Source organism: Ornithodoros turicata, chromosome 1 (genome assembly GCF_037126465.1).
Source record: "Ornithodoros turicata isolate Travis chromosome 1, ASM3712646v1, whole genome shotgun sequence".
Lineage (NCBI taxonomy): Eukaryota > Metazoa > Arthropoda > Arachnida > Ixodida > Argasidae > Ornithodoros > Ornithodoros turicata.
This window is the reverse complement of record NC_088201.1, coordinates 198,810,463-198,838,456: the sequence shown is the minus strand read 5'-3', so window position 1 is coordinate 198,838,456 and position 27,994 is coordinate 198,810,463. Positions and strand designations below refer to the sequence as shown.

The 27,994-nt window shown below is 46.4% G+C and overlaps 1 protein-coding gene and 1 long non-coding RNA gene across 2 annotated transcripts; both read left to right on the top strand.

Annotated features, from left to right (window-relative positions):
• The first annotated feature begins 2,176 nt into the window (after positions 1-2,176).
• LOC135375093 (uncharacterized) lies at positions 2,177-2,568 on the top strand. The gene is made up of 3 exons (XR_010417160.1): positions 2,177-2,241; positions 2,312-2,380; positions 2,457-2,568. It is a non-coding gene; the product is annotated as an uncharacterized LOC135375093 (long non-coding RNA).
• A 6,233-nt stretch (positions 2,569-8,801) lies between these two features.
• LOC135393283 (uncharacterized) lies at positions 8,802-10,381 on the top strand. Its single transcript, XM_064623760.1, has 5 exons — positions 8,802-8,874; positions 8,953-9,069; positions 9,133-9,303; positions 9,450-9,586; positions 9,635-10,381. The coding sequence occupies exons 1-5, from the start codon at positions 8,802-8,804 to the stop codon at positions 10,379-10,381; spliced, it is 1,245 nt and encodes a 414-aa protein (XP_064479830.1).
• The last annotated feature ends 17,613 nt before the right edge of the window (positions 10,382-27,994 follow it).

Here is a 27,994-nt window from a genome sequence, read left to right as displayed (position 1 = left end):
GTTGGTAGCATGGACAAATAAGAAGAATGTGCCCAGGTCCCCTAAGGCACCGTAGTGACATCATCGGTCAGAATAGATCAGATATGCATAGAGATTCCAACTGAGCACTGCACATGCCACTTGAGGTGGCGGTTGATACCGCGGCGTCTTTTAGCCATCCAGTGATGGTTTAACCCCATCAGAGTGACATCGCGGTGTTTCGCGATGGGTTCCCGTGTCTAATATCTTGGCCTGCAGCGGCGATATCGGGATGCTGTTTCTTGTGACGAATTTCCCTTCCATCCCCCTACGCGTGCACCTTGCGGCTTGTGAGAAATCCTGGCGGTTGTCCAGATATTTGAAAATTCTAGGCAACCGTCGGTGCTTCTGACACCTTTAAAGTCTTGTAAATCCCGCCCGGACTGTTGGATCGAGACCAAAATTCAGGTCCGAACGGGCCTGGATTAGCTGTGTGATCGCGCAAATCACACAGGAACTGATCTGTAGTGGTTTCGAACTCGTAGGCGGAGACGCGTTAGTAAAATTCGTTTTTCCGAACTTCAGTGCCCTTGTTGGAAAGAAGTTCGCCTCGGACAGGGTTCATACTTGGAGAACCCACTGTTCTCGACGCGGAGCACGTGATAAAATTCACCGCGTCTCTCTAAATTTAGCAGTTCTCGAGTTAGAGGATTCCGCGTTCACACTCCTCCCAATACATGGGGCCAGCGGCTTCCCCCCCCCCCCAAAAAAAAAGTCTTCCCGTTGCTGCCACATGGTCTTGTTTGCCTTCATTATGAAGGTCTCATTGTGCTTTTTCCAACAGCGTTTGTCCCGCAGACGCGCGATGTTCCGTTCTCCCGATATCGGCTTAAGAGCATGACGAGCTGCGAGGCTGGCTAGAGCCACCCTGAAACGCTTCCCACTTTTCGGTGTCGTAAGTCGATTACCCGATGTCCGATTTAGTCGAAATTTTGTGTGCGCGTGCTCTGTTCCCTGGTCTACAACTTTCCAATTGAGACCAGCCGGCGATTTCCAGTGGTTAAGACGTCATTCTCGAAATTCCTGACACCGACCACCGTTCACCGATTTTTGTCCCTGTCTTCAGGCTTGAAGCCCACGGTGGATCCGACTTCCTTTTAATGGGCACACGCACTCGACATGGGAAACGCGTAGAAACTTGCCGCATCTTTCTATCCCTCTCGGTTCTCGAGTTAGAACACCGTGGCAACGGCGGTTCTCTGATACATGGGCCTGGGGCATTTTTTTCGATATCGGGTTCTTGCTGGCGTAGGAAGGTGATTGAGATGTGTTTTGAAGAGGAGGAAAACGTCCTCTTTCCGATAGCGTTGGTCCCGTCTTCGCGCGACTTTCCGTTCCCTTGCTACATTCCGAGGAGCGCCTGGGCGCTGGGGCATGACCTGGCGGGCAGGTGGCCTTCCTGCCGTTTCTGCGCTGCGGGCGGCGTCCATTTCGCTTGCCAGCTTCGTTGCGTTCGCACGCCTTTTTCTGGCTCCCGTTGTCTCGCGTTCCGTCGTTGCTCTGGTGCCCTGGACTGCTGTGAATGTGTTTTTATGCCCTACCAGTGTTGCCTGGGGGTGCTTTTATGTGTGCACCCTGGAAGATAGGTCCAGAAGCCTTGCGATTTCTTATATTAAAGGTTAGTTCTATGTTTGTACGATTCGTGCAACTTTTGTTTGATATCATTCCTAGCGTGTGGGTTCTGTTACTTTATGCTAGCAGTGTGATTATTACCCTTTGATTCCTATTACCCTATGCTTTATCTTTCAGCTAAGTGTACTCGTGACCCTACCAGCACTTTTCAAGGTGAAGATGCAACATCGTCAGTGGCCCCGTTACTAATGTCTAATCTATGAATTCCATATACTTTCGACGTATTCATTGCGGTGAACAACGCGGTTGGGACAGCACACACTGGGAAGGTCACAGAAATGTTGAAAGACATCAGGTAAGTTACGCTAAAGTGCGTTTCAGAACTCTTCAGTGACTTGTGTTTACTGCGAAACAAATTGGGCATACGCTTCACCCGTGCAACTTCGTCATGTGCTCCACGGCTTTACGGCTGTGCCACTGTATGTAAAAAATGCTGAGTGATTTTAATAAAGAATTTGCAGGGAAGTACAATGTGTCGCACCTTGTTGACTCTTTTACAGATGTGTGGAAACGTCGTAGCGGATGAATGTGAATAATGGATCTCCAAGTGGCGTCGCCCGCGTCATTTTCAAGATTTTACCCGTTTTGAAGGTACGAAGTGAATGTGCGAGGCATTCACGTTCCTACTACGTGGTTATCCATGCGTTTCCCGTCTTCGCAGGCAATAGGGCTGTTGATAGGGAGAATGCTAGGCTACTGCAGACTGCAACCATAGGCGCTGTGTCTAAAGGTATGCGTATACGTCGATGCGTACTTCACAGTGACATTTTGCTGTAGCAGTGTTTTTGAAATTACATTTCTTGCAGGTTAAGCTCACATGACGCGGCAGGGAAGGGAGTCCGTGGCGAAAAGTGAATATAGCCGAAGTTGGATAGCGTTAATTTTTGCGCACGAAAGGCAAGCTGGACACATCGCAAATCTGCAGTTGTACGAAACACAGTGCAGCATGGTCGTCGGTTATGCCAGTGCTTCAACATATGTTTCAGCGTCGCACTTCGGACATTGCGGGCATATACCTTTAAGTTTTTCCCCTTGTGGACCGATGCTGTGTGTGTTCATGGACATCATGTTTTCGAAGACATGTAAGTTCTCAATAATAATGGAAAAAAAATGCTGGTCATGTTACGCTGTGATATAATACCTGGTGAGGTAATACGATGCTATGACGCAAAGTTTCATACGAAATAAAGTGTTTGATCTAATGTTGCTTGTTTGTGCCACTGATACGCACTGCTGTGCGGTGTTGATGTAATGTTCAGAGAACGCCAGTAAGCCTGGCTAAGGCACGGGAAAAAGGTCCACTAGAGGTCCGTAAAAGGTCGTCATTGACGTACTATGGACTTCCTTGGGACGTGCGCGGATGTTATTTTGGCAGTTCTGAGTACGTCCCAAGGATGTCAAAATTATGTTTCAGGATGTCCTCAGGATGTCTTCATCGTCCTGAGGGTAACATCATGTAGACGTCCTTGGGACATCGGTGGTTTACTGGGATAGAATGGAGAGTCACCCGTTGCTTGTACGATCTCTTTCTGTTAGCTAGCAGAGGGCCGCACACATGATGAAATACGCTACTGCCCAGTCAGCCGCTACAGCGTCTTCAACAGCTTCACAGATGATGCTAGATGATATCTCTAAGATATATTTCTTTAAGGCATCTGAAACAATGAGGTGAGTTAGGAAGCTAGTTTTAGCAAGGGATAATACATTATATGTCACATAAAATGTGCCAAAACTTGTGCATTACAGCTTAGCCAGACTCCCCGCGTATGGTGTTACTTGCGGTCCAATGACGCTTGTTTTTGTTTGTTACCAGCCGTATATAGCGCAATAAGATCAATTAACTGTGATAACTTGGGCTACAGCAAGAGTGTCAGTAAGGCATTACCTGAAGAGGATGAGAACAATGCACATTGAATTCTATATCTGTGAATATTTACATTCTATGCAGATTTCTTCCACACTCGGGAAAAAATATGCACGACCCAAGCTGAGTTATTATGAATTAATAACCAATAAATGAAGGTCTGTTACTTTAGCGCACCGTTACTCTGAGATACGAAGAACTGTTTTGATCCACGAAAGTTTAGGTGAGAATCAGTCTATGACGTCATACAATCGGTGTCATGGATGACGTAGTTGCATGGGTGAATTGTGTGCTCTATCCGTTTCGCAGGAAATACAAGTCAGTAAAAGCTGCAAAGTTGAAATGAGAACATGCGTTCCTTTCGGTCACCTGATATCGTAGCCGTTTTCACAACAAAAATCCGTTCGATAGATCGTAGGCAAAAACTCGTAAAAGAACATATTTTTTTCTTTACTCTGTGCATTGCGCACCTTAGGAGACACTTCGTTCCTTCACCCTTAATGTCAGGGGGCCGAAAGAGTACACTGTCATCGCTTGCGTCCTCGAAAAAGATTAAGGCGTAGGGAAGTGACACGATCTTGGTTCGGCGCTGATAGTGTGCCTCGGCCAGTCATAAATGCTCCACGGTGACTGCGCTCTATCTTCACGTTGAGCATATGTTTGTAATTTGATCGTGCACTCCCAACCGAGGACAGCGGTTTCGTTCTACTTGGAGCTCTTCAGCCCGGCGTAGGGAGGTGACACGATCTTGGGTCGGCCCTGATAGTGTGCCTCGGCGAGGCATCAACGTTCCACGGTGACGCCGCCACCTGTGGAGGCCGCAGTGCAAGCCAGCAAGCACATATACAAATGGAAAATAGCCGAAGCTCTGTACCTTCACGTTGAGTATATGCTTGTAATTTGATCGTGCACTCTCAGCCAACGACAGCTGTTTCGCTCTACTTGGAGCTATTCAGCCCTGCGTAGAGAAGTGACACGATCATGGGTCGGCCATGATAGTGTGCCTCGGCGATGCATCGATTTTCCACGCTGACCGCGCCACCTGTGGAGGCTGCAGTGCAAGCCACCAAGTACATATACAAATGGAAAATAGCCGAAGCTCTTCACGTTGAACATATGTTGGTAATTTGATCGTGCATTCTCAGCCAAGGACAGGTGTTTCGCTCTACTTGGAGCTCTTCATCCCGGCGTTGGGAAGTGACACGATCATGGGTCGGCCATGATAGAGTGCCTCGGCGAGGCATCAATGTTCCACGGTGACGGCGCCACCTGTGGAGGCCGCAGTGCAAGCCAGCAAGTACATATACAAATGGAAAATAGCCGAAGCTCTGTACCTTCACGTTCAGCATATGTTTGTAATTTGATCGTGCACTCTCAGCCAGGGACAGCTGTTTCGCTCTACTTGGAGCTCTTCAGCCCTGCGTAGGGAAGTGACACGATCACTCGTCGGACATGATAGTATGCCTCGGCTCGGCATCAATCTTCTACTGCGACGGCGCCACCTGTGGAGGCTGCAGTGCAAGCCAGCAAGTACATATACAAATGGAAAATAGCCGAAGCTCTTCACGTTGAGCATATGTTTTGTCATCGTGGAACATAGCTGGGGAGTAACGCGTTATAAAGTAGTGCGTTACAGGTAACGCGCTACATTCGAGTACTGAAATATGGTAACGCATTACATTTGGGAGAAAAGTAATGAGTAACGTAACGTCATTACATTCTGTTTATTTTTGTTTATGTTTGTAATTTGATCGTGCACTCTCAGCCAAGGACAGCTGTTTCGCTCTACTTAGAGCTCTTCAACCCTGCGTAGGGAAGTGACACGATCACTCGTTGGCCATGATAGTATGCCTCGGCGAGGCATCAATGCTCTACTGCGACGGCCCCACTTGTGGAGGCTGCAGTGCAAGCCAGCAAGTACATATACAACTGGAAAATAGCCGAAGCTCTGTACCTTCACGTTGAAAATATGTTTGTAATTCGATCGCGCACTCTCAACCAAGGACAGCTGTTTCGCTCTACTTGGAGCTCTTCAGCCCTGCGTAGGGAAGTGACACGATCATGGGTCGGCCATGATAGTGTGCCTCGGCGATGCATCAGTGTTCCACGGTGACCGCGCCACCTGTGGAGGCTGCAGTGCAAGCCAGCAATTACATATACAAATGGAGAATAGCCGAAGCTATTCACGTTGAGCATATGTTTCGTCATCGTGGAACATAGGTGGGGAGTAACGCGTTATAAAGCAGTGCGTTACCGGTAATTCGGTACATTCGAGTAGTGAAATATGGTAACGCATTACATTTGGGAAAAAAATAATGAGTAACGTAACGTCATTACATTTTGTTTATTTTTGTTTATGTTTGTAATTTGATCGTGCACTCTCAGCCAAGGACAGCTGTTCCGCTCTACTTGGAGCTCTTCATCCCAGCGTTGGGAAGTGACACGATCATGGGTCGGCCATGATAGAGTGCCTCGGTGAGGCATCAATGTTCCACGGTGACGGCGCCACCTGTGGAGGCCGCAGTGCAAGCCAGCAAGTACATATACAAATGGAAAATAGCCGAAGCTCTGTACATTCACGTTCAGCATATGTTTGTAATTTGATCGTGCACTCTCAGCCAAGGACAGCTGTTTCGCTTTACTTGGAGCTCTTCAGCCCAACGTAGGGAAGTGATACGATCACTCGTCGGCCATGATAGTATGCCTCGGCGAGGCATCAATGTTCTACGGCGACGGCGCTACCTGTGGAGGCTGCAGTGCAAGCCAGCAAGTACATATACAACTGGAAAATAGCCGAAGCTCTGTACTTTCACGTTGAGCATATGTTTGTAATTTGATAGTGCACTCTCAGCCTAGGACAGCTGTTTCGCTTTACTTGGAGCTCTTCAGCCCGACGTAGGGAAGTAATACGATCACTCGTCGGCCATGATAGTATGCATCGGCGAGGCATCAATGTTCTACGGCGACGGCGCCACCTGTGGAGGCCGCTGTGCAAGCCAGCAAGTACATATACAAATGGAAAATAGCCGAGGCTCTGTAGCTGCACGTTGAGCATATGTTTGTAATTTGATCGTGCACTCTCAGCCGAGAACTCAGCTTCGGCTATTTTCAATTTGTATATGTACTTGCTGGCTTGCACTGCGGCCTCCACAGGTGGCGCCGTCATTGTGGAACATAGGTGGGGAGTAACGCGTTATAATGTAGTGCGTTACCGGTAACGCGTTACATTCGAGTAGTGAAATATGGTAACGCATTGCATTTGGGAGAAAAGTAATGAGTAACGTAACGCCATTACATTTTTACTAACTAATGCGTAGCGGCGTTATGCGTTACTGCGTGCTTGGGAACATTGCTTCATTGTCTAAACTTGAAAGCTTGAGCGAGGACCGTGCCTGTAGAATCCGGGAAAATCCCCGATTTGTTCTATTCATCTTCAAGGTAGCTTCATCTTCTGGGTAGCTGCGCATCGTTCGGAATTGGCAAACGAGGGGTCGCTCAGCGAGCCATATACACCTGGGAGGGTGACTGTGCACTCCTCAATGCCACAGTGCAAGCCAGTGAATTATAATGCAGGAATGGCTTTAATGACTTACAGCCAGTGAATCATAATGCAGAAAAAAAGCAGCTACCCAGAGCTGACGAGCCGCAATCACGGCGAAACACGTGTCCTCTGGTGCTGTCGCATCGTTCCATGAGTATCTGTTTATCTGCGTGCAGCCATAGAAGCCATCTTAATATATAATTTTGAATTTCAAACACGTCTAGTGTTATCTACCTGTTCTTTTAATGGCTTTTTTCTGCAATATAATTCACTGGCTTGCACTGTGCCATTGAGGAGTGCTCAGTCACCCTCCCAGGTGTAGATCGCTCGCTGAGCGACCCCTGGTTTGCCAGTTCCGAACGATGCGCAGCTACCCAGAGCTGACGAGCCGCAAGCACGGCGAAACACGTGTCCTCTGGTGCTGTCGCATCGTTCCATGAGTATCTGTTTCTCTGCGTGCAGCCATAGAAGCCATCTTAATATGTTTTTAGAATTTCAAACACGTCTAGTGTCTACCTGTTTCTTTAATGGCTTTTTTCCCTGCATTACATATATATATATATTGCCACGAAGCGAAATGGCCGGCGACTCGTCGAAGAAACAGCAAACGGTTTATTAAAGTACGTGGTAGCGAAAGCACAAGAGTGATAGCTCTATGAACACAACTGAGTGCAAAGAATGAATGCTCCAGCCTGGAGCGCACAAGCATTTAAGCGTCGCGCCGAAAAGTCTAGAAATAGCACGTGCGTTTGCCAGAGAGCAGGCGATGTGGCTGGAAGCTCCTTGCTTCTTCTTCAGCACGCGCCGGGATGATCGTGGTGATGGTGAAACGGCTTGCTGGTTGTCGGCCTCACGTATGTGGGCAACTTCGCCACTGACGCCCTCGGGGAATGTGCGTCCTGGGCCGACTTCTAAGGGAACTGTGCCGACATATGTCTCAAAGTGTCTGAGGAAAAACCCCAGACAGTACAGCCGGCACCGGGATTCGAACCCGGGTACCTCCCTGTCTCGACTCGTCCAGTTTCGCCGGGATGAGATGTACCGGATTGTGCCTGCCCCGGAAGTTTCACGAAGATGATTCGTGGCATTGCCTCCTCCGTAGACGTGGTATCGTCTCGATGCCGGTTCTTTTTTTTTTTTTCTCGTCATGTTGTCTCCTTCCGGCCAGTCTTCAGCGCTACCTGCTGTAGTACGGCTTGAGCCGAACGACGTGAACTATTTCAGTCCCCGGGGGTCGTCGAGAGGAAGTGCTGCCCTCGGATCCCACTTCGTAATCCAGGTCTCCAATGCGTCGAAGTACTTTGTAGGGACCGAAGTAGCGCTTGAGTAGTTTCTCGCTAAGGCCTCGTCGTCGAATCGGTGTCCAAACCCATAGCAAGTCGCCTGGACTGAAGGGGGAACGCTCCGGCTTGGTGACGTCTTCTTCTTTCACTAGATTGCGCGCGGGAGAAATTTTTATGCGTTGCTTTTTTTACCCTCCTTATGGAAGTGACGGTTTCCTCCTCGTATGGGCGGAGCCGTTGAGAGCACGCGGGTTTCGGCCTGACCTTGAGCTATGATTCACGTATGGTTTGCTGCTATTCGCTACTTTCACCTATGGTGGCGCCGCACCACGGCTCTTATGTCAGTTACTACGGCGGGGGTGCCGGAGGCAGCGGAAGATTGAGAAGTTATCACGCAGGGGGTATTTGCGTTTCACCGTCGTTACTGCATTTTACTCGGAGATTGCGGACTTTTGCCGCCACTATGGGCCGACTGAAGCTAAAAGAAAACGTAGGCGACGATAGCACAAGTGCAGGTGCACTCCGTGGACCAAAAAGTAAGAAAATGTGCTGCGTTCCGCAATGCCATAACCGGTCAGTCAATGGCCGTGTTAGTCTCCATGGATTTCCCACAGACTCTGCAATGCGTAAGCTGTGGAAAGCCAAGCTCCGAATTGGAAAGCCGCTAACATCGTTCATGAATGTATGCAGCGAGCATTTTGGGCGAGATGACTTCTTCTGGCACAATGTTGGTAAGTTGATTTTCGGCGGGGAAACTGATAGTATCACGTTCATTAACACAAACTCGCTTGCAGATCACTCTATCTGGACGCCGCGACTGAGGCGGTTAAAGAAGACTGCTGTGCCGTCCGAGAACCTTCCTAAACGTAGCCACGACAGCGTCCACACGTCTGCCCAAAAAGCTTCTGCAGTGTCTCGAGAAGCACGAGCTTTGGCTCGAACATCGCGACTCACGGACACAAGAGGTAAATGACGAAAACCTGACTCTCACGAAATAACGTAGCATAATGTAGATTCCACGTTGTTAGCACCCATAACGATAGTGAGCTGGGACTCTGTTTTGTGAACGCATGACTTCCCTACCTTATTCAGCCGTTTTGCCCCTTGCTAGGTAGCAATGAATCGCCACAAAACATCGAGCCTGCTGAATGTGAAAGTGGCTCTGCTGTATGTGACAGTGACAGTGTGCAACTCTCGTCATTGGAACTGCCAAGGACTACTAAAGATGATGGTGTTTGTGAACAAGAGGTACACTGCAGTTGCTGCCGCTAAAGAGGAGAAACTGTGCTTTCCAAGTATGCTTCAGTCCAAGCCGATTCAATGGAACAAAAACTGAGAAAACTCACCCTAGCAGACTTAACTTCGAGCAAAGGTGCCTTGCAGAAGTTCACTGGTGTTCCCTCCTTTGAGCTGCTTAACAAGATTGTGCATCATGTAGACAATTTCAGTGGTACTAAGGCCAAGTCATCAACAAACAGCAGGGTACACCTCGTGCTTGTACGTCTTAAGACTGGTTTGTCCTTTAACTGCATGAGTCCTTTGTTTGGTGTAAGTGAAGCTTCCGTACACCGCTATTTCTCCTCAACACTGCCCATCCTCGCACAAGTAATGAGGGCCGCACTTTCCTGGCCCTCAAAAGAAGAGGTGATGCAAAACATGCCACTGTGCTTCTCGTCGTTCCCTCGAGTTAGGGTGGTCCTAGATGGAACGGAAGTGCAGATTGAGAAATCACAATGCCTTGCGTGCCGCATCAAGACCTATTCCCACTACAAAGGATGCCACACTGTGAAATTCCTTGTTGGTGTCTCTCCTGGAGGTCTCATCACGCACATCAGTGAGGGCTTTGAGGGAAGAGCCTCAGACAAGACCACAATTGAACAATCTGGTATTCTCAAGAAACTGTCCGCTTACAAAGATGATGTGATGGTTGATAAAGGGTTCGCGATCGATGTTGCTTGCAGTGAAAGTAATATTGGTCTCATCCGGCCGCCGTTTCTGAGGAAAAAGCAACAATTCTCGGTCCAGGAGGCAAAAGAAACATAAAAAATTGCTAGTGCCCGTGTCCACGTCGAGCGGGCTATTCAAAGGCTGAAAGTTTTCAAGTTGTTAAGAGGCCCCATTCCATGGGAGTTGCTTTCCCACATTGACAATTTAATGATAGTAGCAGCAGGCCTAGTGAATCTATCTGCACCCATCATCAGTTGCGACAAATTTTAGAGGTCTACTGCGTAGTATGTAAATGTACAGGGTTCGCCAAGATAAACTTTGGGGTTTGTAACGAAGATAAAACAAATAAGAACAATGTCGGGAAGCTAAAGTAGATGTTAGAGGACATATTATGTCCCAAGATTTTATGTCGATACTGCCATTCGGTCCGTTCCACTGCGGATAAATCGTGAAAATTGGAAAACCGCCGCTGCCTAGTCAGCTATACCTGTGTTTCAGCTCCTTTCCGTCAGATGGCGAAACGGTCGAACGCGGCGTTGCAGACGACATCGAAATCTGAACAAGTGGAACTGAATGCAGAATCGTACTCTGCAACGCCGCGTTCGACCGTTTCGCCATCCGCCGGAAAGATACTGAAACACAGGTGTATCCGTTTAGGCAGCGGTGATTTTTTTTAATTTTCACGTTTATCCGCAGAGAAACAGACGAAGCGGCATTATCGACATTAAATTTTGGGGCATAATACGTCTTCTAACATCTACTTTTGCTTTCCGACACTGTTCTAATTTGTTTTATCTTCGTTACAAACCCCGAAGTTTATCTTGGCGAACCCTGTACATTATTTTCCCAGCACCAATGTATGCTGTATGACTCTAGAGTGTGTATGTATGTTTTCTGTATATCTATATAATGCACATAAAAGTTATTCACAACGCAGGTTACGCATCACCACAAAGCTGCTATGGTGAAATGGATGCATTCCTTAGGCTGCGTTGCTAACTTGCCCATCAGTTATAGGAAATCTATCACAATAATGTTGTAGAGGCTATTAACACAGAACTGGTGCTTATCTCTAAATATAAGTGTTTTTACTTCAAAATAGATATCACAGACTACACAACATTGCACAGAAATAAGAATCACTCTTGTACCTTGCATAGTGTATCTCACATCAGCTTCTCGAAAGTACAGTGACTAGATTTCAGACTGAAATACTTCCCTCAATAGGAAGCATATCCGGTCAGGTTAGGAGGTACTAGATCACCTTCTAGCTTATGTAGTCAACCTTGGCAGCACGTGGACAAAATACACATAGTACAGTTTGTTGAGCATCTCCCACAAGTACTCATCGTCTCGGTTCACAATGATAAGGAGTGACGTACCCTTTGAATAAATGTAAAAGTGGCACTCATGCAAGTTAAGCAGGAAGAGACCCAGCTGTACTTGAGAATAATAACTATGCCCCTTTTTCAAACGAATATTTTCAGCATCACTGCTGAGGTAACGCACTTTCTTCTGCTTCACCAAATCCACAATAGCATGTTTCTCACCCAATACTTGGCTTTTAACTTCAAGCAGCACCTCTGGCACACCATTTTGATGGATGATTCCATCTGGACTATATCCGAGCCAGGGCACTGAAGGATTGACAACAAAGCCCATAGTTTTGACAACATTCCCTGTTTCATCACTGTATGCTTTCAAGGCAGCTGGCTCACTTTTCTTCCCATATTCCGTTGCCGCATTACCTTTAAATGGCACACTAAAGTAGTGCCTCTCCACTTTTGGTTCCCACAGCATCACATCATTAGGCTGAAATGTGTACATTGCATGGCAGATGGACCCAGTTATCCGGAGCCTCCTGGATGTATGCCAAAGCGAATTATTTTGTGATTCGGTCTGCAAGCAAAGCTTGGCTGACTCATACGTATTGAGCACAATATGAGCATTGTAAAAGTCCAAACATTCATACTCTAGCTGCTCCAATTAAAATTTTCTAACGATAACTGACGTCATGTCGAGGAAGATGCACGTGTGAAATTTTAAGGAATTCACTGCTGCTACTACACTCTCTGCAGTAGCTATGGCAGAAAACATGGGAATGTAGTGATCTAGAGATGGACTAAGCGGCAGGGGTTGGGATTGCAATGTCACTCGTCCTTGTGCGTGGAGAGCCAAAGCTGACGGAGGTTCAGCCTTGATGAAATCCTTTCTGATCACGTCAAGGGTGTCATCATCAACAGTAAATGGGTGTGTACGTTGTTTAACATGGCAGAGGTGCTTGACACAACATGGCTGATATGGTTTCCTGTGGCGGGACATTTTCCCCCATTGTTGCTGTAATTCAGTAGATGACATCTGCTCGACGCTGTCTAATCCGTACCTGTGGACAGAGTAGGAAGTTTCAGCATAAGATGCGTAGAAAAGAGCGAAGATTTTCTAAGGATTGTCTTCTACGGGGTGCTGATATTTTGCAGTGAGAGTGACACTAAAACGGTGCTGGTTATTGGCATTTGTAGAGAAAAATTTATTGGTGTGAGAATTTTTGGTGTGAGGTGGAGTGTTGCAAAATTTAATGTGTGTGCAAGGAAGGCGTGGGGGAGTGTTGTAGTGAATTCCCTGCAAAAGGGGAGGCGCGATACTGTCGAATGTAATTTTCACATTAATTGACACGAGAAAATAGACATTTACTGCTATCAATTACGTACCTGTGCATGTACAGCAAAGTTGCGAAGACATGCTTACAGTGGCCCCAGTTTCCAGCCTTGCATTTGCAGTGCGCCTATGAAAACAATGACTCGTATCTTAAATTGCAAAACGAGCGATAGGACATTTACCTTTATGGTGCAAGAATCCTCGAGCCTAACTAACACTTCCGTGGGATCGCCGTTTGGATTGCTCGTTGTAAGGACGAGGCTGACGTACTTTTCGTATGTCGCTGATTTCTCAACGAGGCTGCATGCGAGGACATGCTTTGCTTCCAGCAGTCGTTCACCCTCAATTACACACCTTTTCCCCCCGTTTCCTCCACTCGATAATCTTCAGAGGGGGAGCGGCGCATTTGCCACTATATCCTTCTAGAGCACTGTACCGCGATAGCAACTCGCGCTCGGTGCAGTAGAGCGAAAACGAAACCATTTCAAAAGCAAAGTTACCACTACTACCGCGGTGAGATGCCACAAGCGCGCTCTTCCATCACCCTGAACGAGTGATCTCACTCGCTTTCGCTCGCCGCTAGGGTGTCTCTGCCTAGACGAAATACGCCGCTCGCGCGTTCCGTAAACTTTTGTCCAGCACTGTGCTTCTTTTGTCCTGACAAAGACAGTGCAACTGCCGAGACGTCGACCGTTCTTTTAACCGTTTCATTGCATAATATAATCTATGTGTTAAATTACTCATTAAATAAATATATACTTTATATATATATATATATATATATATATACTTATATATATATATATATATATATATATATACTTTATATATATATATATATATAAAGATAGGAAAAAGCCATTAAAAATAAGAAAAATGACGCTAGATGTGTTTGAAATTCAAACTTACAGATTAAGATGGCTTCTGTGGCTGCACGTAGACAAACAGATACTCATGGAACGATGCGACAGCACCAGAGGACACGTGTTTCGCCGTGTTTGCGGCTCGTCAGCCCTGATGAGCCGCAAACACGGCGAAACACGTGTCCTCTGGTGCTGTCGCATCGTTCCATGAGTATCTATATATATATATATATATATGTATATATATACTCATGGAACGATGCGACAGCACCAGAGGACACGTGTTTCGCCGTGTTTGCGGCTCGTCGGCCCTGAGTAGCTGCGCATCGTTCGGAATTGGCAAACCAGGGGTCACTCAGCGAGCGATATACACCTGGGAGGGTGACTGAGCCACACGTGCAGCCATAGAAGCCATTTTAATCTGTAAGTTTGAATTTCAAACACGTCAAGCATCATTTACTTATTTTTTCAATGGCTTTTCCCCCTCTTTATATATATATATATATATAATGCAGGGGGGAAATCCATTAAATAAACAAGTAGATGACACTAGACGTGTTTGTTGTATTCAGAATTACATATTAAGATGGCTTCTATGGCTGCACGCAGTGAAGCAGACACTCATGGAACGACAGGACCAGAGGGCACGTGCTTCGCCGTGTTTGCGGCTCGTCAGCTCTGGGTAGCTGCGCATCGTTCGGAATTGGCAAACCAGGGGTCACTCAGCGAGTGATCTACACCTGGGAGGGCGACTGAACACTCCTCAATGCCACAGTCTGGCAATTCGCTGGCTTGCACTGTGTCCGCTGGTGCTGTCGCATCGTTCCATGAGTATCTGTTTCACTGCGTGCAGCCATAGAAGCCATCTTAATATGTAAGTTTGAATAACAAACACGTCTAGTGTCATCTACTTGTTTATTTAATGGCCTTTTTCCCTGAATTATAATTCACTGGCTTGCGCTGTGGCATTGAGGACTGTTCAGTCACCCTCTCAGGGGTAGATCGCTCGCTGAGTGACCCCTGGTGTGCCAATTCCGAACGATGCGCAGCTACTCAGAGCTGACGAGCCGCAAACACAGCGACACACGTGTCCTCTGGTGCTGTCGCATCGTTCCATGAGTTTATATATATATATATATATATATATATGAATGTATAACTGAGTACAGATGGACGCGAAAACAAATAGACTACAAGTAATGAAGAGACTTGGGAGGCCGTATAAGGGTTAAAAACACTTGCTACTTTTATTACATTAATAATTAAGGGGGCGCTAGGAATAGATTTACAGTTAGGGGTCGACGTTTCGGCAGTCAGCGCTGCCTTCAACAGGACTAAACTTGGAAATAGGTGACAAGGGCTTATATACAAGGGAAAGGAGGAAAATGAGAGGGGAACAGTGCACGTGGAGCGGAGTTGGTGATGTTGCAGGAGCATTGTTGCTAATGGTCCATTGAGCACTTGCAGGAGCGTTGGCTGTCTTCCAGGAGAGTTCTCCTTGGTCGTCTGATAAACCTGAAATGATAACAAAGAGACGTCAAGAACGAAAGAGGGTCGGGGGACTTGGTCTAGGAGCTAAGGCTGCGAACTGTAGACAATACGCCGGGGTCTTCGTTTATCGTGGACTCGAATTTGTGGATTAGGAATGATTCACGCTGTTGCCTGCTACGGTCTGAGGGGAAACCAGATTGTAAGATGTATACATGGATGTCCTTGAATGAGTGGCCGGTTTGATTGAAATGACGCGACACAGGGAGATTTGGTTTCTTTGTAATATCGGATCTGTGATTATTAAAACGAATTCGGAATGATGTTGTAGTTTGGCCGATATATTGTGCTTTGCATGCATTGCATTCCAATAGATATACCACGTTGGATGAGTTGCAGTCAGAAGTAGTCTTGATTTTTACTTGGAAGTTGCTGTTTGTGCTTTGTACCCTGTCTGCAGTCTGCATTACAATACAAATTTGGCATCTTTGTCCGTTGCATGGGTGGCAGCCTTCGGTTGTAGGAGGTGGCTTATTGACTTTTGCGTTGACTAAGTGGTCTTGAAGATTCCTTGCACGACGATATGCTATGCGAGGCGGTTCTGGGAATATTTCTCCAAGGCGCTCCGACTGTGTTAAAATTGGGTGATGACGTTTCAATATGTTTTTAAGGTTAGGGATCGCGCTATTGAAGGTGACTGTAAGATTAGCCCGCTTGGGGCGTTCGGGGTGTGTTGAGTTTTTTAGAAGTTCACTGCGATTAGTACGGCGGGCTCTACACATCGCGTCCTTCACGAGATCCTGGGGGAAGTTTCGGCTGACCAGCGTGTTTTGAAGATCGTTAAGGTTTGCGTCCAGCTCGTCATCTTGGGAACAAATGCGCCGGTAGCGGAGGGCCTGACTGTACGGGATGTCCTATTTTGTATGTCGGGGATGGCAGCTGTGAAATGATAGGTACTGTTGGGAGTCAGTCGGTTTTCGGTACACATTTGTTACGAGGGTGCCATTGGATATGCCTATATGGACATCTAGAAAATCTATGCTCTCTCTAGAATAAGCGTGAGTGAATTGTATTGTGGGGTGCACGTTACCGAAGTTTTCAATAAAAGACAGAAACGAGTCTTCAGAATGTGGCCACAGCATGAATATGTCGTCCAAAAAACGCTTAAAAATTAGGGATTTAAGTTGACAGGTGCCAAGGAAGCGTCCTTCTAGATCACCCATGAAGATATTTGCGTAATTTGGGGCCATCTTCGTGCCCATGGCTGTGCCGTTAATTTGAATGTAATGCATGTTGTCAAATTCAAAATTATTACATGTGAGTATTAGAGAAATTAGTGTTTCTACAACAGCAGAGTCGTACGGTTTTTTGGAAAATTTTTCATATGCTACGACAGTGGCATGGATGCCGTCATCGTGAGGAATATTGGTGTACAATGAGGTAACATCGAGTGTTACAAGCAGGGAACCGGTCGGGACTCCGATATCCGAAATTATTTGCAGGAAATGGTTCGTATCCGTTATGTATGACGGGGATTTTGGGGGGATGACTTTGAGGAGGTGGTCAACGAACGTGGAGATTTTTTTCGGTTGATGTGCCATTCGAAGATACTATGGGGCGACCGGGATTTCCTGGCTTATGAATTTTAGGGAGCATGTAAAATCGGCCTGGTTTGGGGTCGTCTGGCAGGAGGTACTCGAATAGATTATCGTCGATTTTCTTACTGACCTTCAATCTCTTTAAGGTTTTTGTGATCTTGGTGCTGATGTCATTGGTGGGATCATTTTCTAGGGGCCTGTAGAATGTTTGGCAACCGAGATGCCGCATTCCTTCTGCGATAGAGGTTTCCTTGTCCATGATTACTAGGGCACCACCTTTGTCTGCTTTTTTGATTACTATATCACTGCGCTGCTTTAAGGCTGAGATACTGTCTTGCTCCGCTTTAGTAAGGTTAGGTTTCACTGCACCGCGGTCAGAATTTTGATAGGCTCGCAGGATATCCCTTTGAACAGCTTTGATGTACATATCTAAAGCTTTTTCTCGGTTCGAATCAGGAGTGAAATTTGAGGGGGCTCCGAATTGGTTTCGCGATGAGCTGGCTTTGTCATGAAAATATTCTTTGAGACGCAACTGTCTTGCGAAGTTATCTAAATCCAAATGAAGCTGATATTCGTTGTACAGGTCACTGTTTGGACAGAAGGACAGTCCCCGATTAAGAAGCGAGAGTTCGTGGTCAGTGAGGGTTGCTGATGATAAATTCACGACATTATTTTTTGCGTGAGTTGCAGCGGGAACAATGGGTGTCGGTTGGGGGTCGGGTGCTGTATCTACGGGATTTGCAGTGGGAGGCGCAGTCACTGCGGTTTCATTCGGCAGGGGCATATCATCGCGGGCTAACTTCTTCTGTTTCCTTACGGTTAAGTGATTCTTTTTCTTTTGAATGAAATGGTCCAACTTCTTTCGGTGATGATCCGAAATTTGTGATGTACTAGTAGCAACTGCGAGCTCCTCACTTAGATCATTTACTGTACTGCGACAGCCTGGCACATCCCTACGCTGTGCCGATGAGAGCCAAGAAGCTCGAAACGGCCGTCCACAGCTGGGATTGTGGCACGCTCGATCAGTAAACATGTGTCTCACGTGCAGCCATGGAGCATTTGCTCATTTTTATATTTGTATCTGTACTTACTGGCTTTGCACTGCGGCCTCCAGAGGTGGAACATTGATGTCTTGCAAACACACAGTGTTTGTGCCGACCCAAGAGCGTGTCACATCCCTACGCTGTGCCGACGAGAGCCAAGACGCTTGAAACGGCTGTCCACAGCTGGGATTGTGGCACGCTCGATCAGTAAACATATGTCTCACGTGCAGCCATGGAGCATTTGCTCATTTTTATATTTGTATCTGTATTTACTGGCTTTGCACTGCGGCCTCCAGAAGTGGAACATTGATATCTTGCAAAGACACAGTATTTGTGCCGACCCAAGAGCGTGTCACATCCCTACGCTGTGCCGATGAGAGCCAAGAAGCTCGAAACGGCCGTCCACAGCTGGGATGGTGGCACGCTCGATCAGTAAACATATGTCTCACGTGCAGCCATGGAGCATTTGCTCATTTTTATATTTATATATATATATATATCTATATATAGAACAAATAGGTTAATATATCAGACGGCTGCGAAGTTGAATAAAAGTGAAATAATAAGACTTGGACTACAGATTACAGGAACGTTAACAAAAACTAATTTATTTAATGGGCAATTTAACACATAGATTAAAAAAAGAATGGTCGACGTTTCGACAGTGGCACGGTCTTCGTCAGGACAAAAAAAGGATTATATCAAGATATATATATATATATAAAGAGGGGGAAAAGCCATTAAAAAAATAAATAAATGATGCTAGACGTGTTTGAAACTCAAACTTACAGATTAAAATGGCTTCTATGGCTGCACGTAGAGAAACAGATACTCATTGAACGATACGACAGCACCAGAGGACACGTGTTTCGCCGTGTTTGCGGCTCGTCGGCCCTGGGTAGCTGCGCATCGTTCGGGATTGGCAAACCAGGCGTCACTCAGCGAGCGGTATACACCTGGGAGGGTGACTGAGCACTCCTCAATGCCACAGTGCAAGCCAGTGAAATATAAAGAGGGGGGAAAAGCCATTAAAAAAATAAGTAAATGATGCTAGACGTGTTTGAAACTCAAACTTACAGATTAAAATGGCTTCTATGGCTGCACGTAGAGAAACAGGTACTCATTGAACGATGCGACAGCACCAGAGGACACGTGTTTCGCCGTGTTTGCGGCTCGTCGGCCCTGGGTAGCTGCGCATCGTTCGGGATTGGCAAACCAGGGGTCACTCAGCGAGCGATATACACCTGGGAGGGTGACTGAGCACTCCTCAATGCCACAGTGCAAGCCAGTGAATTATAGAGAGGGGAAAAAGCCATTAAAAAAATAAGTAAATGATGCTAGACGTGTTTCAAATTCAAACTTACAGATTAAAATGGCTTCTATGGCTGCACGTAGAGAAACAGATACTCATTGAACGATGCGACAGCACCAGAGGACACGTGTTTCGCCGTGTTTGCGGCTCGTCGGCCCTGAGTAGCTGCGCATCGTTCGGGATTGGCAAACCAGGGGTCACTCAGCGAGCGATATACACCTGGGAGGGTGACTGAACACTCCTCAATGCCACAGTGCACTGGCTTGCACTGTGGCATTGAGGAGTGCTCAGTCACCCTCCCAGGTATCTCTACGTGCAGCCATAGAAGCCATTTTAATCTGTAAGTTTGAATTTCAAACACATCTAGCATCATTTACTTATTTTTTTAATGGCTTTTCCCCCTCTCTATAATTCACTGGCTTGCACTGTGGCATTGAGGAGTGCTCAGTCACCCTCCCAGGTGTATATCGCTCGCTGAGTGACCCCTGGTTTGCCAATCCCGAACGATGCGCAGCTACCCAGGGCCGACGAGCCGCAAACACGGCGAAACACGTGTCCTCTGGTGCTGTCGCATCGTTCAATGAGTATGTGTTTCTCTACGTGCAGCCATAGAAGCCATTTTAATCTGTAAGTTTGAATTTCAAACACGTCTAGCATCATTTACTTATTTTTTTAATGGCTTTTCCCCCTCTCTATAATTCACTGGCTTGCACTGTGGCATTGAGGAGTGCTCAGTCACCCTCCCAGGTGTATATCGCTCGCTGAGTGACCCCTGCTTTGCCAATCCCGAACGATGCGCAGCTACCCAGGGCCGACGAGCCGCAAACACGGCGAAACACGTGTCCTCTGGTGCTGTCGCATCGTTCAATGAGTATCTGTTTCTCTACGTGCAGCCATAGAAGCCATCTTAACTGTAAGTTTGAATTTCAAACACGTCTAGCATCATTTACTTATTTTTTTAATGGCTTTTCCCCCTCTCTATAATTCACTGGCTTGCACTGTGGCATTGAGGAGTGTTCAGTCACCCTCCCAGGTGTATATCGCTCGCTGAGTGACCCCTGGTTTGCCAATCCCGAACGATGCGCAGCTACCCAGGGCCGACGAGCCGCAAACACGGCGAAACACGTGTCCTCTGGTGCTGTCGCATCGTTCAATGAGTATCTGTTTCTCTACGTGCAGCCATAGAAGCCATTTTAATCTGTAAGTTTGAATTTCAAACACGTCTAGCATCATTTACTTATTTTTTTAATGGCTTTTCCCCCCATCTCTCTCTCTCTCTATATATATATATACAGTGAAACTCCTTTATAACGAAACTCAGAGTACAGCAAAACAAATTTGCAGTAAATGTATTTTCGCTAAAAAGGATGTCCATAATTGGACCTATAGGGCTCCAGCGGGACCGCAAAAATATTTGCTGTAGTGGTATTTTCGTTAAAAAGGTGTTCGCTATAAAGGAGTTTGACTGTATATATATATATCTTGAAAAGTTGGAGTTGGATCGGATGGCTACGTAATTATAGTTGAAATAAATGGGAGACAGAAGACGAAAGTAGGGGAAGTAAAGTAGGGAAGTAACCCCTTTTTTGTTACTTCCCGTACTTTCGTCTTATGTATCCCATTTATTTCAACTATAATTACGTACCGTCCGATCCAGCTCGTTATATATATATATATATATATATATATGCAACATATTGAACGGAACATAAACGATAAACTTTGGACGATAATACGTAGCAGGGAAGTTGGTACATATTTATATCGACTATTCTACTGCACAGGACATGGTGATACAAGGTCATAACAGTAGAGACGGTATAGAACGCCTACAGGCGTGCTATCTCGTCCCTCTTGTTATAACGTTTTGTCTCTCGCGCTCTGGAAGTCAAGATAAATTTTGCAACTTTTCCCCAGAACCTTCCAGCCCGCTTGGCCAAAAGTGCCTACTCACATGTCAAGTGTTACAAATACTTCTTATCTCCATACACCAAACACAACTGGAGCAATATCCCACCGTGAACGTTCAGCGCAACAAAAAGGAAAAAAGAGAATATTATGCAGTTCCTTTCCTGGACTGGCAGACGGTAGCTATGATGTATTCCACGCCTCATATCTCTATATATAGAGATATGAGGCGTGGAATACATCATTCCTCCTCCTCCTTCAAAAAATGTAGTACTTCGCTTTTCTGACAATTCCTACTCACTGTTATTGCACCCCCCCTACTTGTGCCCCCGAACTTTGCAGTATAATCAAATAAATAAACATATAATAAATAAGTTCAAGGAAGCACGATCATCACAAAAGCATTTGCAATCCAATGTACTGCATGTGTGAACGGTGCTTTCCATTTAATGAGATTAGTTTGCAACTTTGTTTAATGTAAACAATTATCTGGAATACTAACCCTCACAAATATCGCAGTATAACAACCATACAGTAAAGATATCATCTATTGCAGGAGATCAAGATGAGCGACGCTAGAACACTATCTATCAAGAACTATCAAGAACACAGCCACGCAGTGCTGTTGTGCACAGTGAACACCGCACACATAGCCAGGTAAACATAATTCATGTCACACAGCTCTTACAAGTACATATATTGGTGCCGGCATAGAGGATGATGCCGTTATCTAGGTGTTCTGGCATGCAGAGCTTGTTTTTCTTTTATTTTTATTCCTCCATTTCCTATTCTTGCTGCATCGGATGGCAACTAAACGTACTCGTGCTGTCCACAGAAAGACTGTCTACAGTTGAAAGGGAGACGTTTGCTGCATGACTTCTCAGTGTCGGTGTTAATCTGCTCGAGTACTGCTGTGTCAAGTGGGTAACTAATGAAAAAAAAAAACTGCAAAAAAAGTACAATGACCGTGGAAGTCGACAGGAGGCAGCGCTATCAACAACCCAAAGCCCCGTGTCAGATTTTCTCTTCAGGTGGTCCCAAGATCTGACTGACTCTGTTGACTCTGATAGGATGAGTAGTGACGAAACCAAAATAACAAGAAAATGAGCGCGTTGACTCCGCCCATTTGTGGTCGCGCGTCCGCGCTTATGCGTTCTTATCTATCGCGGAATGATAAAGTTGGGCCGCAGAGTCTTCCTTCCCGCACAGAAAGACAAAAACGTACCAGAGAAGTGTTCGAACGACTGGAAGCATTTCAATCCAGGAAGATACCTTCTCCAACATGTGTCCGCTCGAGATGCCCGCTATGGTCATCTGAGTGACAGGGAACTGAACATGCTTGAGTGGGAAAGGGGGGGGGGGCAGTGGCACTGGATGAGAGACATGAGCCAGAAAAGAAATCTCTTGATAGAGTTAACCCTGGGTTTCTTTACTGCCCTTGAATAGTCCCTCTGAAGGAATAATGAGGCGCCTGATGAAGCTATTCCCAGTAGGTGTGCTATTCCCAATTAATCACTGTTACCTCAAAGTGACTGTTTCGGATCATAAAGTGTTAAAGTTCGTAACAAGTGATTTATCCAGACCTCTTCCACCCCCTCCAAACCTTTGGCGTCATCGCCTCTAATTTTTTATTGTGCACTCCCATGATGGGGACTTTGCTATTTCCCCAATTTTTTAAAGACCCCAACATGCTTGGAATTCTGAATAAGCCACCGAGGGCACAGTAAGCACAAGCAACACAAATAAAGTATCTGCTACGGTGAGGTGCGTATGGCGCGTCTCCCTGTCTATGTCCCGGCTGATTTCCTGGCTTCCTTTTTGCCACTAGCAGTTGGTGTCGCGCGTTGGAAAGTAGAAACATTCACTTATTTCTACACTCCAGGTCAAATACAACGTGCATCAAGAACAACAAAAACGAATTCATTTTATTCATTTCACATGTGCTTGCTTGGAATCATAATAGGCACTGAGACCGCACACATGCTCTTTTGGGTATCAGATCGGGATCCGGTTGTTCATCCAGTTCGTACGACCCACATCTAGATAAGCTTATTTTATAATGCCCATTGGGGAGTTTTTTTTTTCGCCAGAGCCGATACCGTACGCCAATCATGCATAATGTTTAGGTTGCAGAAGGTAGACACACTATCTGTGCCGACGCAAGATCGTGTCACTTCCCTGCGCCGTCATGGTAAGTCCCAAGTAGATGAAACGGCTATCCCTTGCTCGGACGACACGATGAACTTGTAAAGATGCTCTCCACATGCAGTCAGTTAGCTTCGGTACCGCGCTTTGTAATGCACTTCTGTGCAAGACTGCCCAGCAGGGTGCATCTGTACATGCAGCTATTTGTTGAGATGGCGCAACCACGAACCCCAGTTCACTGTCCCAAGGTGTTATGAGTACCTCGCTCAGGAGATGCAGGGCGAAGGGTAGGAGCCTTAAACAGTGGCGGTCGGGACATCGGTCCATTCCTTGCCGATGGGTTGCTAAACTGCAAAGCCCTTTCCACATCTCTCGGTGTGAAGTGCGGGTGACGGGTAGGAGCACCTCTACGTGGATAAATGTTTGTCTTTCCTCCGATATCGGGGCAAAGTGCCCCGACCCCATTACGGACTGTATCGAGAGACTTCACTGCGAAGTACATCGTACTCTCTGGTTCGGACACTCACAAAGACAACAATGTACTGGGAAAGACGTCACCTTCTCTTTTTTTTTTCACAAAAAAAGTCCTGGCATCGGTCTAACAAATATCGTTGAAATCCAACGCATAAGATCTGGACCCCGCAAGGGACACCGGCTTCGGCTGATGTTTGGTGAGTGGCGCCACCACGGACCCCAGCCCCAGTCCCAAGGTGTTAACCACACCGTGCCGAGGGGATGCAAGGTGAAGGGTCAGAAACCTTGAACGGTGGCGGTCGGGGTCTTGGTCAAGCCCCGGCGGATGAGTTTTCCTTAAAACAACGGGACCTTCCCACATGTATGAATGCGAAGTGTGGGAGTGTGGGTGACCAATGGGAACATTCATTGTCTTAAACCTCATATGGTTAAAAATTCCTTTTCCTCCTCGATCGAGGGAGGCAAGAGCCCGCGGACCGAAGTCTTCAAACAGGCGTTCGACGCCTTTCAAGCAAAATACATTGTCATTAGCAGTGCAAGCACTGATAATGAACACAACACTCCACTTAGAAAAATGTCACCGTTTTTCACTGAGGAGGCGGTGGCATCGCTGTCAAAAAATGTGACTGAAATTAAGCGCCTCAGATCTGGTGACTTATTGCTTAAATGTACTTCGGAAGCTGACTGTGGGCGAATTCTGAACACACAGCAGATGCTCGGAATCAAAATATCATCAACCTTGCATAGGACTCTGAATACCTCCCGTGGTGTTGTATCGTTAGCTGAACTCATTGATGTTCCGTCAGAAGAGATTCTTGAAAATATGAAAAGCCAAAAGGTGATCGACGTAAGAAAAATCAAAATCAGGAAGAACAATGAGTACATAACGACACGCAACACAGTCCTCACATTTGACTACCCGACTTTACCAGAAAGGCTCAAGGTAGGGTATCTGACTGCAGAGGTGCGGCCATATATCCCTAATCCTCTCAGATGCTTCAAGTGTAACCGCTTTGGCCATCCTTCCGACACTTGCAGAGGTTCTAAATGCTGTGCCCGCTGCAGCAAGCAGGACCACAACTCCATGGAGTGCAGAGGGCCGGATCACTGCGTCAACTGCGCAGGTGACCATCCTTCATAGTCTAGGTCTTGTCCAAAGTGGAAGTTTGAGAAAGAGGTGATGCACGTCAAAGTCACACAGAAACTAAGCTATCCAGAAGCCAGGAAGAAGGCATCTCCGTTCCAGTTCGAGAAATCCTTCTCATCTGTCGTTAAACAGAAACCAAGGATGATCTCATGCGCAACACAGACAGCGAACACAACACAAAGCGACAAAACAAGTATGCCTCTTTCTGAAACACCACCTCCTGTAACTGTAACCACAGCTTCCCAACCCTCTTCTGTGGAGTCACTCACACAGGCGCCACTTTCGTCATCGCAAACCGTGGAGGCAAGCTCCATGGAATGCGATGATGACATGAGCTCGCAAGGCTCGTTCGCGAGCGTGAGCTCACAATCTCAAAGAAAGCCTAAGAGCAGTATTTCGGGGAGTGGCTCACTTCCCGATATATCGCCGAAGGAACTCGCGGCTGCGCGGAAAAAAACTCCGCGACAGCCTATAATGCCCCCAAAGAAGAAATAATGAAAGTTTCTTTACACAGTAGTCTCTTCCCTATTACGAAAACGCCTCTTGTGCACACGTTTCTCATTTTCAATATTATGGCGATCCTTCAGTGGAATTGTCGAGGGCTTCTCACTAATATTGATAATGTCAATGATCTTTCGGACAAGTGTGACACACTTTGTTTTGCACTACAAGAGACTTAGTTGAATCCACATCGAACACATAGACTACGGAGATGGTACTTGTTCCGAAACGATCGGGTTGATGCAACACGTACATCTGGAGGTGTTGCTATCCTAACATAAAAAACCCTCCCTGCAAAGCACCTTCCACTAAAAACAGCACTCGAGGCAGTTACCGTTCAAATTTGTCTTCAAGTGTTGCGTCAAGTGTTGCAAAAAGTTATGACAACTGTATGTTCCGTATACCTGCCACCATCAGCTGTGGTTGCTCAGAACACTCTCGAAACTTTAATTGACGAAGTCCCGCCGCCTTTCCTCTTACTGGGAGATTTTAATGCCCATAACTGTTTATGGGGCAGCTCGAGAGTCGACCGGCGACGAAAAAAGCTGGAAAACATATTACTTTGTAGGTCTATCTGCCTTCTAAACAAAGGAAGTCCTACGTATGTAAGCAGCGCTAACCAATCTTTCTCTGCCATCGACCTCTCCTTGTGCAGCCCATCAATGTTCAAACCATTGACTGGGCAGTAGAGCAGAATCCTCGGGGTAGCGACCACTTTCTGGTTGTCATGAAACTGCATAATACCACAAATACCTTAGGTACACGTCCACCTCGGTGGAAACTGTCACAGGCCGATTGGACTCTCTTCAAGGAGAAGGCCAATATCCTAACATTTTCCAAGGTTTAAGTATAGAAGACGCCAATAATCTTGTTACTGACACTATTATAAATGCCGCTCAGCAGTCAATCCCACAAACATCCGGTCGACTCCCTAAGCGCTCCAAGCCTTGGTGGACGAGGGACTGTGAAACCACACGCAAAGAACAAAATCGGGCGTGGGGTGTCTTTCGAAGGCACCCCACTACTCCAAACTTAGTTGCATTCAGGAAAGCACGCTGGACACGAGGACAGGCGAAAAAAGAATCTTGGAAAAATTTTGTATCTTCTTTAAATTGTAACGCTCCCTCAAAACTGATATGGGACAGACTAAGGGAAATCAAAGGATATTACACAAGTTTCTCTGTCCCATTACTGCAGGTAAATGGCGTAGTTTGTCAGAGTTTGGAAGAGCAGACCAATGCCCTTGGGGAGCATATGCGACATGTATCCAGCTCAGCTCACTACAGCAGCGATTTTTTGAAAATAAAATCATCTGCTGAGAAACAGACGATTCCAAGCGAGGGCGGTGACAAGTATGCATACAATTCACTCTTTACAATGACTGAGCTACAAAGGGCTCTGTCATCCAGTAAACTTACAGCACAGGTCCCGATCGTGATACCTACTTCATGATCCTGCACTTATCTTCCACATTTTTAGGATCCCTTCTTGATTTCTTTAATCTTGTCTGGCGAGAGGGTTGTCTTCCGTCTGGCTGGAAGGTGGCAACCGTTGTTCCGTTGCTAAAACCTGGAAAAGACCCCTCAAACCCTTCCAGCTATCGACCCATAGCGCTCACAAGTTGTCTAGGGAAAACTTTTGAGCGCATGGTGAATCATCGCCTGATGTATTTCCTTGAAGAAAATAAATGTCCCGATAAATTCCAGAGTGGCTTCAGAGCTGCGTGCTCGACAACAGATCACCTGCTGCGGCTAGAGACTGCCGTCAGAGAAGCATTTGTCCGAAGGCAGCATTGTGTGTCCGTATTTTTCGACATCGAAAAGGTTTACGACACTGCCTGGCGGTATGGAATTCTGCAGGAACTGCACGCTCTGGGAATAAGCGGCCGCATGTTTCGCAGCATTGGCAATTTCCTTCAAGGACGGTTATTTAGGGTCCAGGTTGGATCGACACTTTCTCGCCCATTCATACAAGAAAACGGTGTACCGCAAAGATCCGTCCTAAGTGTGACTCTTTTCATTGTAAAGATGAACTCCATAGCAAGTGCCATTCCTCCTTCAGTCAGGTATTCAATGTATGTGGATGACGTACAAATTTCTTGTTCCTCTTCCAGCATTGCTAGGTGCGAACGTCAACTTCAACTCACAGTAAACAAGTTGGTCAAATGGTTGCATGAAAACGGTTTTGAGTTTTCCCCGGAGAAGACTGTCTGTGTCTCCTTCTCTAGGGTACGGGGAGTGTTTCCCGAACCAACACTTAAAATGGGCAGCCACAACATTATTGTAAAGCCTGAGCATAAATTCCTTGGGCTTATATTTGACCGGAAATTGACTTTCCTTCCTCACCTCAAACACCTCAAGGTAAATGCCATCAAAGGTGTGTGGTATCGTTGGAAGTACGCATCCACCACCCGTTTCTCATTCCACACTTTATTCTCTTCCCTGCCCCATGACGATGAGGCTGTCCCAAAACTCACGTGCAGGGTATATCACATATCCCCCCCTGTTAAGAAAAATAATCGCAGTTAAGCAAAATGTTCCATGTTAAGAAAAATAGTTCCCGCTGTAGGGAAAAA

Coding starts and splice junctions, on each gene's coding strand:
- LOC135393283 (XM_064623760.1), top strand. CDS start 8,802: ATGGGCCGACTGAAGCTAAAAGAAAACGTAGGCGACGATAGCACAAGT. Junction 8,875..8,952: donor TGCACTCCGTGGACCAAAAA/GTAAGAAAATGT, acceptor GATTTCCCACAG/ACTCTGCAATGCGTAAGCTG. Junction 9,587..9,634: donor ATGGTGTTTGTGAACAAGAG/GTACACTGCAGT, acceptor GTGCTTTCCAAG/TATGCTTCAGTCCAAGCCGA.